The 17,751-nt window shown below is 45.7% G+C and overlaps 2 protein-coding genes and 1 long non-coding RNA gene across 4 annotated transcripts in view; 1 reads left to right on the top strand and 2 right to left on the bottom strand.

Moving 5' to 3' along the window:
* Positions 1-468: 468 nt before the first annotated feature.
* On the bottom strand, positions 469-4,501 carry ISCA2 (iron-sulfur cluster assembly 2). Of its 2 annotated transcripts, none has more exons than XM_077750789.1 (4): positions 4,400-4,501; positions 4,093-4,195; positions 3,863-3,978; positions 469-3,028 (listed from the first exon to the last, which is right to left on the bottom strand). In XM_077750789.1, exons 1-4 carry the CDS (start codon positions 4,468-4,470, stop codon positions 2,854-2,856), a joined length of 465 nt encoding a protein of 154 aa, XP_077606915.1. In that variant the 5' UTR covers positions 4,471-4,501; the 3' UTR covers positions 469-2,853. The 2 variants fall into 2 exon arrangements, with proteins under 2 accessions (XP_077606915.1, XP_077606914.1); XM_077750788.1 differs by having other exon boundaries at positions 4,093-4,198.
* Positions 4,502-4,754: 253 nt separating this feature from the next.
* NPC2 (NPC intracellular cholesterol transporter 2) lies at positions 4,755-12,758 on the top strand. The gene is made up of 4 exons (XM_077750745.1): positions 4,755-5,006; positions 8,345-8,452; positions 10,062-10,234; positions 11,952-12,758. The coding sequence occupies exons 1-4, from the start codon at positions 4,925-4,927 to the stop codon at positions 12,036-12,038; spliced, it is 450 nt and encodes a 149-aa protein (XP_077606871.1). The 5' UTR covers positions 4,755-4,924; the 3' UTR covers positions 12,039-12,758.
* Positions 12,759-17,308: 4,550 nt separating this feature from the next.
* Positions 17,309-17,751, bottom strand: part of LOC144220452 (uncharacterized) — a 32,518-nt gene continuing 32,075 nt past the window's right edge. The window contains exon 3 of the long non-coding RNA XR_013331745.1: positions 17,309-17,642. This is a non-coding gene — a long non-coding RNA (uncharacterized LOC144220452). The remainder of the gene's footprint in view (positions 17,643-17,751) is intronic.

Genomic DNA, 17,751 nt, shown 5'->3' on the forward strand with positions numbered 1-17,751 from the left:
ATATGCAACTCGTGTTCTCAGGGTTGTGAATTCAAGCCCCATGTAGGGCATACAGCTTCCTTTTAAAAATAAATGAAAATAGGGGTGCCTGGGTGGCTTACTCGGTTAAGCATCTGACTTTGGCTCAGGTCATGATCTAACAGTTCGTGGGTTCAAGCCCCACATCTGGCTCTGTGCTGACAGCTCAGAACCTGGAGCCTGCTTCAGATTCTGTGTCTCCCTCCCTGTCTGTCCGTCCCCTACTCTCACTCTGTCTCTGTCCCTCAAGAATGAACATTAAAAAAAATTTTTTTTTAATAAATAAAAATAACATGTACTCCTGGGGTGCCTGGGTGGCTCAGTTGGTTGAACGTCCGACTTCAGCTCAGGTCATGATCTCATGNACTGTCTGTCCGTCCCCTTCTGTCTCTGTCCCTCAAGAATGAACATTAAAAAAAATTTTTTTTAATAAATAAAAATAACATGTACTCCTGGGGTGCCTGGGTGGCTCAGTTGGTTGAACGTCCGACTTCAGCTCAGGTCATGATCTCATGGTTCATGAGTTCAAGCCCCACACCGGGCTCTGTGCTGACAGCCTGGAGCCTGCTTCAGCTTCTGAATCTCCCTCTCTCTCTGCCCCTCCCCTGCTCATACTCTCTCTCAAAAATAAACAAATCTTTAAAAAAAAAAAAAGTGTATTCTTTAAAATAGGCTCTAACACATAAAATGTAGCAAAATCTCTTTTTAAAGAGGATGAAAAACTTAGTCTCAGCTGAAAATCTTATCAGGCCCAGGTACTGGCAGCATTTTTAGATGTCTTAATAAAGCTACACAGAGGCTCCTGTGATATGCTGCTTTCCGCCTCCTTCCATGGAAATTTGCCAAGAAAGCTGAGGTTTCTGAGCCTCCCCTGGTTTCCTCTTTGTAAACACAACAGGCTTTCTTTCTCCAAATCCTAGGTTTTCCCATATTGAAAATATAAGTTCCTAAGCTTCTGTCTCAGGTACTTTTGGTCTCTAAACTCTGCATTTCCCTTTTTAATGGTAAAGTCTTTTACTGAATGCCTTTAATTCCAATCCAGTCCAAAAATGCAAGTTTTTGCTGTAACAAACTTTTAGGCTCTTGAGGAAAACAAGGGTTTAGCCAGTAATTTCTTCCATAATCAATTTCGTTGTGGTTTTCCCAACATGAGCATTAATAAATCATTGGTCATGGTAGTGGTATTTCTTTTTTTAGTTGTCTGTCATGCAGTTCCGGCTCCCCGGCCCTGTCACACACATGCCACAACTATTTCTAGCTCTGTAGCCTAATTAAGTGCCATACCCAAACAAGTACTTTCCTTGGGGTGTGAGGATGGCTCAGTTGGTTAAGCGCCAGACTTGATTTCAGCTTAGGTCACGATCTCATGGTTCTTGAGATGGAGCTGTCAGCACAGCTGACACAAGCTGACTGCTTGAGATTCTCTCTCTCCCCCTCTGTCCTCCTCCCCAGCTCACACTCTCTCAAAATAAATAAAGAAAACTTAAAAAAAATTTAAAAATTAAAAAAAAAAAAAAAAAGCTTTTCTTTCAGTGACCCTAAATAAAGTTGCCAGGTTTAACAAATAGAAATACACAGTGCCCATGGCACCCGGGTGGCTCAGTCGGTTAAGCATCCAACTCTTGGTTTCGGCTTAGGTCATGATCTCATGGTTTGTGAGTTCAAGCCCCACACCAGACTCCACATTGTCAGTGTGGAGCCTGCTTGAAATTCTCATTTCCTCGCTCTCTGCCTCTCCCCACTCACTCTGTCACTCTCTCAAAAGAAATAAACTTTTAAAAAAGTACACACTGACCAGTTAAACTTGAATTTCAACTAAACAACACATAATTTTTCGTATAAATATGTCTCATACTTATTTGGGACACACTTATACAAAAAACTGGGAATATTTGGGACACCCATAGTATAAACTATGTGTTTAGTTGAAATTCAAATTTAGCTGGGCATCCTACATTTTATCTGGTAATCCAACCTAAAAGAAAATCCCTAACTATCCATTATCCATGCCAACACAGGGACCACTTCCTGCTATATGAGACCAAAGACATTTTACACCACGAGGTAAGCGAAGCTACCTATCAGTCAGTGAACGATCACAAAATCTCAAAATATCTGTATGCGTATGGAGTAGGGGGCCTATTTTTCAAATGATTCAGGTTATCAGTAGGGGTTAGATTCAAGTTTTCTGGGTGATGAGCTACTGGTTTTGTGAATTTAGCAGACTGAGGAGTAAGAAAGGAAAACGTATCTACCCTAACAAATGGGAAATGGAGAATGGGCTGCATAGGAAATAAGGATTAGGAAGGGAGGAAGGAAGGAAAAAATAAAAGAAAAGGATGTCAACTAGCACATTCAGGAAGGGTGACATGAAAAAGAGAACACTGACTTTCTCCTCCTCTCTAGCCTAATAACCAGTGTTCAAGCTCTCCAATCTGTGACCCTGATCCAGGACACAATAAGGACTTTCTTCAAAATGAAGCTTTTATACATAGCTATACACATATGTACAAGCAGCTCTGAGGGCCAGAGAAGTAACTCCAAACTCTGGAACCTTGAAGGTTCTACAGATTATACAGGGTAGGTTTCGACAAGGTAGCAGATCTTAGATCACAGCATCTAGACACCTGGCCTTAAAACTGTGTTAGTGAAATTAAGTCAAGAGTAAAAGCTACACGTGCTGAAAATAACAGTGGCAAAACACAACACTCCTAGACTGAGGGGAAAAAAATTGAGAGAAGGACATGATTGGAATGAAACATCTAGAATTCTACTACTGGCAGGCTCCTCAAATTGGCACCAGTGGTAGCAATCTCTGGGTTACCTGCCGTCACATCAAAGTTTGACAGAGAAGGATGAGCCACAGGAGCAGCCCTGCTGCGCTTGAGGATTGTTCAATACTTGAAATGAGCTGCGGATCAGTTCTTGGCTGAAGTCCACCTGGGCCCCTTTCACGAAGGCCAAGCTATCAGAGTCAACCACCACTCTTGCCCCACCCTGTTCAAATACCCTGAAAAGACAGGAGGAAGACATTAATGACTATCATAAACACCAAAAACATTACACCCTCTGAGCCCAGAGGTGCACATTTTGTTTTAGAAATACAGATGGGTGCCTGGGTGGCTCAGCTGGTTAAGCCTCAGACTTCAGCTCAGGCCATGATCTCATGGCTTGTGAGTTCAAGCCCCATGTGGGGCTCTGTGCTGACGGCTCTGAGCCTTGAGCCTGCTTCGGATTCTGTGTCTCCCTCTCTCTCTGCCCCTTCCCCACTCATGCTGTCTCTCTCTAAAATAAATAAACGTTTAAAAAATTTGGAGGGGTGATTGGGTGGCTCAGTCGGTTACCCGTCCGACTTCGGCTCAGGTGATGGTCTCACTGGTTCGTGAGTTCAAGCCCCATGTTGGGTTCTGTGCTGACAGCTCAGAGCCTGGAGCCTGTTTTAGATTCTGTGTCTCCCTCTCTCTGCCCCTCCCCTGCTAGCGCCATGTCTCTCTCTCAAAAATAAATCAACATTAAAAAAAATTTTAGAAATACAGAGGAAGCATTCCTTATGACCTCTAACAAGTGCTGCTTTTCTCTGAGGCAAAAAGAGCCAATGGAATGAATACTGGTACATGGTTAGTGATTTAGGCCTGGAAATCTAGTCTAGCCTCTTACGAATTACACTGGGGACGTGGACAGGCCCATTTTCTTTCTATAACATAGTTATTTTAAAGCATGACAACAAATCTTCACTGTGAGAAGGGTGGTGTTTGGCGTTCTTAGCAAAGCTTTTAAATTTGAAATAAATGTGCACTTTTATCCCTCCCTCACATTCTCTGAGGACCCACCCCTTCCTCCTTGCCTGTCGTCAGGATTGATAACTGTATCCAGTGAAAATTTGTATTGGAATCCGGAGCATCCGCCTCCCTCCACCTCCAACCTGAGGAATTCTGAGCCTTCGGTGATTTCTAGAAGCCTCTGAAATGCAGGAAGGGGGATCAAGAATGCCAGGCAAAGGGAGGTACAGGGTGAGCCAAGGGCAAGTCCCCGCACTTCCCCCCTTCCCCCCGCGCCAGGAGGCCGGCCTCCTACCTGGACGCAGCTATCGGTGAGGTGGATCTGCCCTTCTCCGGCCTCGAGGCTGGAGGACGACGCTTCCCGACGAGCCTGAGGTCCTCGAGAGGCCGTGAGGAGTCTGCTGCGCAAGGGAGGAAGATGAGCCTGGGAGCAGAGGGGCACCTGGTGACCTGCACCTGGAAAGCCTCACGCCAAACCTGACGACCTCCACCTGGACAGCCTCACGCCAAACCCTCGCCTCCCCCGCAGGCCTTAGTTTCCCCGTTAGTCCTGGAGGCGCAGAACCTAACACCCTTCCCAGGTGCCTTTGTAGTCTTGGTACCTGCTCCTGGCCCAGGGAGTGACCACCCTCAGCACCACGGCTGTTAGAGACAACCCACGAATGGCCGCCATCTTACTCCGCAAACTCCGCCCCTCGCGTCGCCCTAATCCCCTCCTCCACCTGGGCCTCCAGAGGTGGGACCCACGGTGACCCCGCCTCCAAGCACACCTATTGGGTAGCCGTGGAGGAGAAGGGATTTGATTGGCTAGAAGTGTTCATTACGGAAGCTGGGGCGCACCGACAAAACCGGGGCGGAGCGCCGGAAAGAGAAGCCGGACGGGGCGGAGATGGATCCTAGCCTACGGGCAGGCGGAGCGGACACGGTGGGCGGAGATAGCGGGCATCCAGGCAGGACAGAGCCGAGCTTGGCTGTCTGGAGCCGGAGGGGGGAGCGCGGGCGGGCCTGGCCCTGGTTGTTGGTGAGAGTCGCCTGACCTGGCCCCTCCCCAGGCCCGCCCGGGCAGGTTTATCTGAGAGACTGAGGTGGTCACGTCCTTCCTCGCGCTTGGAACCTGTTCAGCTGCGATGCATTTCCTGGCCGTCGCGTTCGTGCTCCTGGCGCTCAGCCCCTCCGCCCTGGGCGAGCCAGTGTCTTTCAAGGACTGCGGTGAGCCGGGGCCAGCCCGAGATTCCCACGCCCTCTGCGGTAGCCCCCACCGGAACCCCGCGCCGAGACCCCCGGCAGGGTTGGGGCGGGTCCCACGGGCGGCCAGGCTCAGCCTCGGACCCATCGTGGAGCCGGTTGGAGGGGGCTGCGGTGGGGGAGAAGGTGCGGGCGGCAAACCCAGTGGCTCACAACTTCGTCTCTTCCTGGGACGCGTTTTTTGGGGTCCCTGGACATGTCCTGGAAGTGGCCCTTTTGCTGAAGTTCTCAGAAGTTTGTAGGACAACTGAAGGTCCCTATGCACGGGGCGTAAGGAGCACAGAACTTTTTTTGTGTATCTTTGGATGACCTCTCCCTCCCTACTCCGTTTGCTTTTATTTTTAATTTCGCTTTTGCTGACAAGTCAAAAGTCAATTCTCCTTTTCATGATTCCTTTGTGCTATATAATTTGGTGATTGTTAATCACTTTTTCCTCTTACTGTAAAACTCGTGTGGCTGGTCACAGCTTGTGACACATATCCCTCTTGGCGCTGTGATAGGGATCTTTTTCGGGAAATACAGCGGGGGTTGTATGAAATTGTGAGTTTTTTTGTTCGGTCAAGTCTATAGAATTATTCCAGCAGAACTTTTTCTGACGTGAAAAGGTGTAGTGGTAAGTGACAGAAGACATTTATAAAGTTTGTGAGCTGGAAGGAAACTTCACATTCTGTGTGTCTTTCTCTGTCCCTCCCCCACTCGCGCTGTGTCTTTCTCTTAAAAAATAAATGTTAAAAAATTGTTGAAGAAAAAGTAAATAAGAGAATAAATACTCTTTCCAATATGTCATCAATTCATTTTGAGGCAAAAGCAGAGTTAGGCTAGGGGACAGAATTAAGGAATAAGACTGCTGGCCTATTAATCTTAGCAAACTGTTCCACTAAACTAGTGGCACTTCAAAGATGCTATTATCACCTCAAATTACTGCGTATCCCCCCATTAAACTTAGTGGCCAAGTTTGGATAAAGACACAATATTAACTTTATTAACTCATCCAACCCTCAGGATCTGTTTTACAGATGAGAAAACAGGCACATGGAGTAACTTACCCAAGTTCTCTCTCTCTCTCTCTCTTTCTCTCTTTCTCTGTCTCTCTCTTTTAATGTTTATTTTTGAGAAAGAGAGAGCAAATGGGGGAGAGGCAGAGAGAGGGAGACAGAACCCTAAGCAGGCTCCAGGCTCTGAGCTCTCAGCACAGAGCCCAACTCAGGGCTCGAACTATCAAACCAGGCTCAAACTCTTAAACTGTGACATCATGACCTGAGCTGAAGTTGGACACTTAACCCACTGAGCCACCCAGGTGGCCCAACTTACCAAAGTCTCAAAGCTAGTAAGCAGTAGGAAATTAGTGGGCGTCTATGAGCCACTTTGGGTTTCAGTGGTAACACTAACATTTAAAAAAGTGGGGTGGGGGGGTGACTGGGTGGCTCAGTCGGTTAAGCGCATGACTTCAGCTCAGGTCATGCATGACCTCACACTTCTTGATTTTGAGGGAGCATCTCATCACCTCTCTCTCCTCTCTGCCCTGCCACACATGTGCCAATTCTCTCCCTCCCTCTCTCCCCCGCCCCAAATAAACATTAGAAAAAAAACTAAGGAAACCAAATCTAGATATTGTTCTACTCCTATGAAAAAAGCAGAGGTACACCAATGGCAAATACTTCTTAAGGAAGGGAGGGTTTCAGTTACAGATTTGCAATTTACTTTTGATTGGGAAATAACAATGTAAACTTCAGTGCCCACATCAAAAGATTTTTGAGTTCCACTCTCTGACCCCTTTCCCCTGGAGTACTATTTCCTCAAGTAAGAAATGGAGTCAAGCAAACTGGTTTTGCTATTTTTGCCCGTTAGGACTGAGGACTTTGTTCTATTGATATTGGAAGTCCAAGAACCTCTTGTCAGTAAAACTGGATGAAGGAGCTACAAGTACTAGTCCTCACTTGGGTCCTATTAGATCACGTGACCCAGCCTTGAAAGAAGCAGGTAGAAGCAGACATCAAAAGCTTTAGTGTAAGCACTGATTTTCAGTAGGTTGTTGATTAAAGTTCTGGATATTTTTTTCCTGCCTGTAGAAGATAGGAGGACAGAGTGGAAGACAGTGCTTAAAGAGCATTGTTGCATGTATATTTCAAGAACTTTGCCGTGATGGAGAAGCAAGCACAGAATTGGGGGACGGCAAGTTATTATTTATACACCTACTTGGAGGAGTGTTGGTCAGCAGGATGAAACTGTTCCAAGAGCAGGCACAGGCTGAGAAGGCCAAGTGCATCTACATGAGCTTCTCATTTCATATCCCATGGGCTGAGCCAACCTGATGACTGCAGAGGAGAGGCCCACCTTTTACCTGAAAAGGGAACTTGCTAACCTACCTGCAGCAACTATTCCAGATTAAATTCATGGACTGAATCCCGATGTGATGATAATAAAATAAACATTTACATGGCATTACCACGTTGCAAACACTAACTTGAGAGCTTCTTGTCTGTGAACTCCCCTACCCTATGAGGCAGTTATTGTTGTTAACCCTAGAAGGGTGAAGTGTCTTGTTTTGAGGTTTCCTAGTGAGTAATGGAGCCAATGGGATTATAAACCCAGGGGTCCAGTCCCAGAGCAGTGATGGCTGAACAACAGAGCTTAAGCTTCCTTCCTATAAATGGTGTTACCAGGCAGTTTGCTTGCATTCTCTCCATTCGGCTGTCCAGTTTCAGGGGCCCAGAGGAGGCAGCGGGATTTTTAAAGACTTTACCCAACCTGTTTAGGTCAAACATTTATGGGGGACAAATAGCACTTTTGTCTTTGTTTTGACTGAAAATTTTACAAAAAGACACATACCCTGTCTCAGAGACACTTATCTTGAAGACCGCGTTTCTAAAGTGGAGGGTACAACTGTTTACTGCAGATGCGTTCTTAAAATGGTTTTCACTGGTAGAGGTGTACAAAGCTCAGAGACCACTGGCTCGGATCCGTGCCAGGACAGGATTGGGAGAAAGTAGAAGAAGGCAGCTCAGGAACAGCCAGTCTCGAGTCCCGGTGGGAACAGCAGCACTGAAGCTAGAGCCATCACTTGTGCCATATATATGCTGTTTTAAATCCTACGTAGGGGTGGAAGGAGGGGTGCAGATGACGTTTCCTGGTATAGTCCTGCCAGGCTATAGAGGAGGAAAATTTAACTGATTTTCTTAATTCCCCTTCTCCCATCAAATATGAAGAGTTTCCTGATGAGCAGAGCACCTTCCGTTATGTAGGGTACAGCATACGCAGTTTCTTTTCCCTCCTGTTCCAATTCATGTTTCTTTTTCTCACAGGTTCTGGGCTTGGAGTTATAAAGGAACTGAATGTGAGCCCATGCCCCACCCAGCCCTGCAAGCTGCACAAAGGCCAGTCTTACGGGGTCAATGTCACCTTCACCAGTAGTAAGTAAAGGGGGTTCTTGCCTTCATTTTAAAGCATACCATCAGGGGCACCTGGGTGGCTCAGTTGGTTAAGCGTCTGACTTCAGCTCAGGTCATGATCTCATGGTTCGTGAGTTCAAGCCCTGCATCGGGCTCTGTGTTGACACCTCAGAGCCTGAAGCCTGCTTCAAATACTGTGACTCTCTCTGTCTATCCCCTGCTCATGTGCTCTCTCTCTCTCAAAAATAAACATTAAAAATACATAAATACATAAATAAATAAATAAAGCATACCATCAGTCTCAAATGTTGGAATGAGCATGGGGATATGGGGGAGGTGAGCTGCAGTCAGAAAGTCTGTGACCTCCCTTCCAACTTCTGCAAAGCTCAGACTTCCCGTCTATAAGGTTTAGGGAATTTATCTGGGACCCAAGGAAAAAAATCTAAGCTTCCTTCCTCAACTTAAAGAAATATTATTGGAAGTTCACCTTCAGCTTCCTAAGAATCTAAACAAATGCAAAATCTTTATTTTGGGTATCAACCTTGAATCCTTTACTCATTTTCTATCCTATGGAACAAGATAGGGCAGTCTAATAAGAAATCTCAAAGTTCCTGTCATCTCCTTTTCATAAGCCAGAAGACAGCATTAAATACTAGACTTGCTTTCTCTCCTGGATGATACCCTGCCCCCTCTATTGTCCCAAACCAAAAAAAAAAGCAATCCCTATACCCAACATGAGGCTCAAACTCAATCCTGAGATCAAAAGTCGCATGTTCTACCAACTGAGCCATCCAGGCACCCCCAAAAATGTACCTTGTAAAGTAATCATAACCCAGAAAGAGAGAAAGAGAGACAGAGAGAGAGAGAGAGGAAGGAAGGGAGGGAGGGAGGAAGGAAGGAAGGAAGGAAGGAAGGAAGGAAGGAACCAAGGAAGGAACCAAGCCAACACCCTGGATATCCACAATGACCTCAGAGCTGATAACCCTGGTTGCCCTAATTTTATTGCATTTATTCCTCCTGCCCATCTTGTGATATGGAGGGGAGAGGATAGCAAGAGATGTACCTCATCTTTCAAACCTTACCCAGTTTCTAAAGGGTTATCTCTTACTGTTACTGCATTTCTTTGGAGATTCCTTTCCATTTTGTTCTTCTTTTCTAAAGAAATCCCATGAGCAGGGCATTTGAGAATTCAGAGACCAATCTTCTCAAACTCTGTAAGATAAACAGTATGCTCTGACCGAAGCTGATATAGTTAGTAAACAAGAAGTTAACTGCCAAAAAAACCCTCCATTATTGTGTTGGATAAGGTTGTTTATCCGGGTAGCTCAGATTCTCCTGAGAAACTGTGACAGGCAAGGAAGAGTAAGGTGGGGTTATGAGCAAAGAAAACAGCTCTCTTGGTTGCTTTTTTTTTTTTTTTTTTTTTTTTTTTTTTGCATATANATTCTGTAGCATTCGGAGAGGTACTAAGCATAAGTACGAAGAGAAGTAGACTCTAGGAGTTCAGAAATACAGACTTTATGATTTGCTATCATAGCAACGCCATTGCTTGAAAACATATCTGCACCTTTTACTTCGAGTTTAGACATGAACGGTCCCCTTGACCATCGTTCTCTTTCTTTCCTCTTAGATATTGCATCTCAGAAAAGCAAAGCTGTGGTGTACGGCATCGTGATGGGCTTACCAGTTCCCTTTCCCATTCCTGAGCCTGATGGTTGTAAGAGTGGAATCAGCTGTCCCATCCAAAAAGACAAGACCTACAGCTACCTGAATAAACTACCCGTGAAGAATGAATACCCCTCTGTAAGTGACATTGTTGTTCAGAACAATGGTAGCCTTGCGACTAGATGAGAAATCTGAGGAGAGGGGGCAGGACAAAGAGATTGGGTAGGAGTCTTTCATCTCTCTATGCTGAAGCAGCAGCAGCTCGACGGCAAAGAGATGAGTTTGAGTGTTAGGAATCATGAGGTAAGGCAGGTGATTTTCCGCGTGCCCCTTTGTTCTTTGTTGCCTAATCATTAGCCTGGGCCTCATGATGCCATTTTGATATACAGTATTTTCCTGGATTCTCATGACCACCCTTTACTAAAGCAATATTATCTCTCTTTTACAAATGAAGAAATTTGAGCCTCCAATGTTAAGCAAAATGAACAGAATCCACTCCGCTAAGAAATATTACATCTAGATCTAGGGTTGGGGCTTGTGACCCTAAAACCTGTGCACTGTTAAAAGATTTTAGGCAGGTATCAAATAGTTCAAGATGTCAAGTTGTTATAGAAAAATCCTGGTTTCTCCATTAATATCTTAACAAGAGAGCAGTAGTTTCCTAGCTCCACAGCGGAGAGGTCACTTTTCCACACAATTCTTTCTCCTCTCTCTCCCCACCAGCCCCTGCCTTCCCCTTTGACTTGCCCTGCTATACCTACTTCTTTTTCTACCACACACATGTGAAGTAGAACCTGTTGGAATGGGCCTGTGTTAAAAATATGAATCCTGATAAGTAATGGAAGAATTAAGGGAATGCCTTTTTCCAAGAAGGAAAAAAAACCCTCCATATTTTGAAAGGAAATCAAGTAGAACCCAGGAGCAATCCAGTATTTATTTTCTAGAAATGGCAAGTAATTAAAGAACATTCCAAAGAGACTCTACTATAGAGAGTCTATGTTTAAGGGATATAAGACACACTACAGGTCAGGGACAAGTTTATAGGTTCATTTGCAGAGTATCTGTAAAATCACAGGCATTTCTGAGCCTTGGTCACTTACAAGTGTCTAATTAGGGCCTTATACATAGTAGGCACTTTCTATATAGTAGCTATTGTTAAGTGAATTATGTTTCATTTGAAAAACATCTTAAACTGTGTTCATTTAAGCACTAAGGGAAACAGTAGTTAATGTGTGCTAGTCTTGGAAAACTTACAAGTTTCAAGATGCAGGTCACAGTCACTCAAATGTTGAGTTGTGAAGAAACATTTGAGTACAAATTCGAGGTAGTAACTAATTACAAGTAAGCTAATATCTACATAAGAAAGGACTAGAAAATTCGCAGTGTTTTTTTGTTTTTTGTTTTTTAAGAACTAGAAAGGACAGCTCATAGTATAACAAGTCCAGGCATTAAATAACGAGGTATAGGGGCACCTGGGTGGCTCAGTTGGTTAAGCATCTGACCTCGGCTCAGGCCATGATCTCACGATTCGTGGGTTTGAGCCCCGCGTCGGGCTCTGTGCTGACAGCTCAGAGCTTGGAGCCTGTTTCAGATTCTGTGTCTCCCTCTCTCTCTGACCCCCCCCTGCTCACGCTGTCTCTCTCTGACTCTCAAAAATAAATTAAAAAAAACATTAAAAAAAAAAAAAAGACCATGGGCTATGCCCATATCCCAAGTGGCCTTCATGATGGCATGATTTAAAAAAAAAAAGTCTGAGACATTAGGCAGTTTGTTACTAGGATTCATAGTTAAACCAATTCTGGATTGAGGTGAGGCCCTACTTTCATTTTTCCCAATTCTTTTTCTCTTTCTCCAGATAAAAGTGGTGGTGAAGTGGGAGCTTCTGGACGACAAAGGCCGGTCTCTCTTCTGCTGGGAAATCCCAGTGCAGATTGAAGGCTAGAGGCATTGGTGTCAACCTGTTGCCTGGGGGTGAGAGAGCAATGGGTAGAAGGAGGGCAGAAGTCAAGTCTAACCTAAATGAAAGGGATTTCAGTACAGCTGTGTTGTGCCTCTCAGCCTCCAGAATGTTCCAGACCCTATTTCCTGAGAGCTCAGAACTATTGCCCTTATAATATCTTTAGTGAAGGGTTGGAGGAAAGAAGAGAAGAGAGGGAGGAATAGGCATGGATTTAATGGTCTTCGGTATTTTTCGCCATTGGAAAAAGGAAGGTCCAGCCAGTCAGGACCCGAATGAGGCTGCTTCGGGCTATTGGATAACCTGCCCTTGGGTTATCGGCCCTCGCAGCGGAAGAGGGTTTCCAAACCTCCCCCACCCACCTGGGATATTACATCTGCAAGTTCCTCATCTCCAAGTGCCTCACTGAGTTCAGTGTGTCAGGCCAACGAGCCTGCTGACTCTTAACAGCACCTCCTAGTCTTCTACTTGCTGACCGGTGGTGCCCAGCAGCTCGGTGGAGGGGAGGCGCTCTATGACAGAAATTCCCCTCTGAATGGCCAGTTGTGTGGGGTTACCCGTCTCCTTTTCTGTCTTAGGTGGTTTTCATTAAATTCAGCAGTTGATTAACAGACGTTTGATTTTTTTTTTTTTTAACATTAACCTGTGGCCTCTTTATTTACCTGGAAATGTCCCTTTGAATAAATAAAAACTTGGCAGTCTTGTCTTCTGCGTGTTGGCAGTGGTCCCCTGCTCCTATCAGGCAGTGATTTTCCCCAAATCTGTGGAAAGTGGGCACCCTGGTGCCGTGGTCCCAGAGTGCAGTAGAGACTTGACTCTTTCAGAAACTGCCTTTTCTTCCCTTTCTGCCCAATGAGACTTTACCTATTTTATACAAAATGACCTTATTTTTTTGCTTTATTTTGCACACTCTTGTAACACCACATGCACTTGAATGAAGCAGTGAAAGCAAACACCACCTAGTTGAATAAGAACATCTGAAAGGTCAAGGGAACTAAATGGGGACAGGGAGGGGCAGGGAGTTAGAGGCTACAAGCTGGCATGAAGCACAGCGGTCTTTTGGGAATCCTTCACCATGAGGAGAGCCTAGAAGCTTAAAAATGAAATGAGAAGTTGTGGCAAATAATAGCCAAGCTAATTAAATCTTGGAGTTTCCTGCTTTGGAAATGAAAAGTATTTGGACTTCAAAATATATGGGGCATATACTTTGCTGCCTGTTTTAATCAATATGCTGTCAATCAGTGTTTAGCGATCACAGGGATTACAACCCTATTCACAAGTCAGTTGGGTAATGTGAACCTCGAAAAGCCATCTCTTTTAGATTGGGGTGTTTATACAGCAAATAAGCCATTTGATCCAGCTCACTTCATCCCACTAACTTCATGAGAGCCTTGGATTTCCTTGGCTTGTGAGTTTCCCAGGAAAACCACCAGGGGACAGCCATAGATCAGGAATAAAGTATCAGCTGCCAAGACTTACTAGTTCATTCCCAGAGCCATTCAAGCACTGTCCTCTTTAGCTTGATACTGTATCCTATCCCACTGTGTAGAGGGCCAGCCCACTCCTGGGTCTCCCATGCTGGACTCTAGGTCTATCAGCTTGGACCATTGCTGTGGTTTCTGGCTTTAGACTGCCAGTAGTTGGATCCTGGCTTCTCCAATTAATAGGACCTCTAGTGCAATCTTCATATCCCTTAATTTCTCTGTGCTTCCATTTCCTTATCTGTTAAATAGGGACAATAACAGCAGGGCTTCAGGGACTAAAGGAGATGACACATGGAAAACACTTAGAATGACCCCTGACATAATACACACTTGATAAATATTAGCTATTGTAGGAGGTAGACCTTGCTCCTCATCAGGAAACAGCAGGGAAAATCAGAAGGTTCAAACTGAGGTGTGATGATCCGTCACCTCAGAAAAATGAGACTATCTTCTGGATGGAACTTTCTGAGATTCCTGGAAAAGCTCCGTTCTCACGTATGCCTGCTCTCTCCCTGTTCCCGGAAGACTGCCCGTGTCACTGAACGCCTTCAAGGCTCACAGCTCCCTGCCCTGCATTTTGTACTCGTGACCTCCTATGTTAAAAGAAGACAAGAAAAGCAGTTCAGCTAATGTATACCCTTCCGTCAGAGCAGAAGGGTAACACAACGGCTTATAACTGTTTACCAGCCATTGTGAGGCTACACGGAGCCTGCAGCAGTGAGCTAGGTAGGGCTCCCGTGGGGGGATTAGTTTGAAAGGTCGGCTTCCGTACAGACAGTTCATAGGCGCCCCCTGAGTCATTAAAGCATTGAGAAGCACTGAACCTTAGGCTATATAAGAAAGGTCATGCTCTTTCTAATGACAGTCTCATACTTTTCTAGTCCGCTGAGCAAGCCACGGAGGCTTAGAGCTCCTCTCTTGCATGAATTCCAGGGCAGAACAGTCCCAGACTCCAGTCATTTAAAAAGCACGAGGAGCACCCCTGCTTACAGAATAAAAGAAACTCAACATCTAGTACCTCCAGTTTGGGAGAGGGTTAGGTGGGAGGCCTGACATTTAGTCAGATCGTCAGGTTAATGAAAAGCAGTAAGCACGGAGTAATTTCTAATCCTGTACATTCTTGGTTTTGAAACCTAAGTTGATTTTTTAAAAAACAATTAAGATTGATCTTAATTATGCTTCAGAGGTTGATAAAACAGTCTGTTCTCTGAGGAAACCCACAGATGTAGGAAGAGTGGCTGGACATAGGTGATGTCCAGGCTAAGGGAAGACATCTGGGATTAATTCATGTCTGATAATCCAAAAAGCAAATATTGCTTAAATGACTGGGTTGCTTACCGAGGATAATTATTTCATAAACAATACAGTTGGAAGTCGGGGGGAAACGGTCAGTATGAGGACAAGGTCATGGTACATAGGAAGAGCACTGACACAGAGGAAAGGATTATGTGTGAGATATATCACCAAGGTGATAGTCATCTTAAACAAGTGTTTTTCCCAAGGGCCCTTTGGGAAGGACACAGCACTGGAAACAGCTTGGAGGATTTAAAAGCCTGGGGTACTGTGTGTGTGTGTGTGTGTGTGTGTGTGTGTGTCCGCGTGTGGTGGGAATTAGGGGGTGGGGGGCATTGTTGTGTGACCTGAGGTGGAAGGTGGCACTGGTTCTCCACAGATACTGCCTAAAAGAGTCCTCCATACAGGACCTATGTCATTTGGGGTGATTGTGTCCTTTTCCATGAAGAGAATCCCCTGGCCAATCCCTCAGATTCCAAACTGAAACCTATTCACTTACAGCTGTCAGTTGACTAGCAACTAAATGGTCTGGGTGTTGGTTGCTATGGAAACAGCTAAAAGGCCCATTGCTATGGGAACCTACCGTGCTCTCCAAACCAGGGGTTTGGTTCTGAAAAAGGAGTGGAGGGCAGGGTGGAGGGAGGAGCCCAGATGGGCTGCACAGGTGCTGAGAGTCCCGCCAGAGGATGAGCAGTGTGGTGAGGGAGCCTGGCGAGCTCCTCACCACTGGGACAGAAGAGCAGTGACTTCTGCCACTTTCTGTGGGCACTCCCCACCTGTCCTCTGTGCGCTGTCCCATGGTAGCCATTGAGCATAGGTGTTTGCTCTCCCAAGGGGAGAGGAAGAGTGTGAGGTTTTGGATAGACCTGATATGGCAGTGCTGCTACCCTCATCTGCAGGGGCTCTGTGAGGGGAAGTCTCGAGGCTCCTCTCTGCACAGGAGCCCATTCTCCACCCCTCTCATGTCCCAGATCAACAGCCAGCAGGTGGAAGGAGCTTAGCTCTGGCTGCCAGTGGGTCAGGCCAGTAAGGAGCCTGGCAGACAAAATGGACGGCTGTTGGCCTTGAGCATGGAAGAGATAGTGAGGGCTCCAGGTAAGGAAGCAGAAGCCTGTCCAGCAACAGCAGTCTCTGTTGTGGGCATTAGAGAAACGCACTGCTCTGCCTCTGCTCCCTACCCCCCACCTGCTTGCCTCTACCACAAAAGGGTACAGCAGATGGAACAAAATATGAAACATGAGGTTTGACAGAGAGTCTCCGTGGATGCGCACAATGGTCGTAAGATTCTTTTTTGAGTTTGCGATCAAGGGAAATAACCAACATCGGTGTTTAGTGGGAAGATGAACTTTGACTGAAACAGAAAAAGCATCTAGTGGCTCTGCCAATAACAACTGTTAACGTGTGGTGTGTAGATAGAAGGGATTGGGCTAGTTAATCTCTAAAATCTCTGTCACACCAGCAATTTATGATTCATTGAGACACTGAAGGGAAGTTTTGGCACCACAGGCAAGAGAACGCAGTTGAATCATACCTATGAGAGCAAGGAATGTTCCTGGGGGCCAGAGGGCTTAGGACTAAGACTAAGACCAAGACATTTGATTTAGAAGCCATCTTAGACATGTTTGGCCCAGGGGACTTTCACCTGATTCTCCCAGAATTCTGAGTGCCCTGCCTAGATTTTTTTTTTTCCTCCTAATCTTGCCGTCTGCCTGGAGTTGTTGCTCTCAGCCCCTCCCAGGGAGTTTTAGGGTCTAGGAACCTGGCACCAGAGAAAGAGGGCAATCCCACCCAGAATTTGCACTGCTCCACAGGACAACTGAGCACTTTCCCTAGGATCCATGGGGAGATTTTCTCTTTTGGAACATAGTTATCTATAGATTTCCGTAACATTTAAACTCTTAAATACAAGCTGAGTTTCTATCCCACCTCCAACTCTTTCCCGTTGATTGACTTTGGGAAGTTATTTAAACTCTGAAGACCTCAATGTCCTAGGCTGTAAAATAGGGTTAAGAATACCCAACTCCGGGCAGTTCTAATAATGACCCAAGGTGGGATATGCAAAGTGCTCAGTGCAGCGCACCCAACTCTAATAAGTACCTGGTGATTATTATCCTCCCAGATAAGAAAAGAAGGTTGCAGCCATGGAAACTGCTCAACGGCCTAGAATCAGACATTTGCCATGGATTTGTCTTCCAAATTTAATTCCAGGTGCCATTCAAGACTAATGTTCCCTCCAACGGTCTTCCCTGTGGTTTGCCTTCATTAAGGCAAATTCTAATCCTCTCTTTAGGACGCCTAACCACATTCCTTTTTATGTATAATTTTTGTGTGTCAGCTTACCTTCCTACTGTAAACATCTTGAGAACAGAGACTGCCTTTTCACATTTAAGCAAATGCCCCAAACTCAGCACTCAGCAGTTATTTAATGAATTAAATGTCATGATTCTTTAGGTTTTGAATCTGACCATTTAGTTCTATAGTAGCTTTGGTCTCCAAAGGGGCGGGAAGAGTAACAGTGAATTTGGTTCCATTCTCCTGAAGAAGGCACAGTAGTGTGTGGTCCTGGGTGGGGAGCTCCGGAGCAGGACTCAGCTCACATCTTCCGGAAGCCAGCTGTCATCCGCATCAGATACTCATTGACAACACTAGCTTGTCTCCAGCCTAGCCCTGGGCTCAGGAGGAAATGGTTCCCCCTCCCCTCCTGGCTGCTGTCTGTCTTCAATTCAGTTCAGCAAACCCCGTGACTGCTCCTGGCTTCTCATGTCGGGGTCATGATGATGGCTCTGTAGCCACACATGGTATCGGCTGGTCTCTGGAAAGGCGATAGCAAGTGGATCTGGTTTATCCAACTCTCTCCCTTCTCTGGTAGGCCATATCCCTGCAGCCCATGGCACATCCCCCCCCCCCCCCCCACACCCCCC

Source organism: Crocuta crocuta, unplaced genomic scaffold (genome assembly GCF_008692635.1).
Source record: "Crocuta crocuta isolate KB4526 unplaced genomic scaffold, BGI_CrCroc_1.0 scaffold186, whole genome shotgun sequence".
Classification (NCBI taxonomy): domain Eukaryota; kingdom Metazoa; phylum Chordata; class Mammalia; order Carnivora; family Hyaenidae; genus Crocuta; species Crocuta crocuta.

Excerpts from the sequence above, each read along its gene's own strand:
- ISCA2 (XM_077750788.1), bottom strand. The coding sequence starts at position 4,470 with ATGGCGGCCATTCGTGGGTTGTCTCTAACAGCCGTGGTGCTGAGGGTG. Across the intron at positions 3,979-4,092 it reads TCACCGATAGCTGCGTCCAG|AGGCTTCTAGAAATCACCGA; the intron begins GTAGGAGGCCGG and ends CCTGCATTTCAG. Across the intron at positions 3,029-3,862 it reads GTTATCAATCCTGACGACAG|GGTATTTGAACAGGGTGGGG; the intron begins GCAAGGAGGAAG and ends CTGTCTTTTCAG.
- NPC2 (XM_077750745.1), top strand. The coding sequence starts at position 4,925 with ATGCATTTCCTGGCCGTCGCGTTCGTGCTCCTGGCGCTCAGCCCCTCC. Across the intron at positions 8,453-10,061 it reads CAATGTCACCTTCACCAGTA|ATATTGCATCTCAGAAAAGC; the intron begins GTAAGTAAAGGG and ends CTTTCCTCTTAG. Across the intron at positions 10,235-11,951 it reads TGAAGAATGAATACCCCTCT|ATAAAAGTGGTGGTGAAGTG; the intron begins GTAAGTGACATT and ends CTCTTTCTCCAG.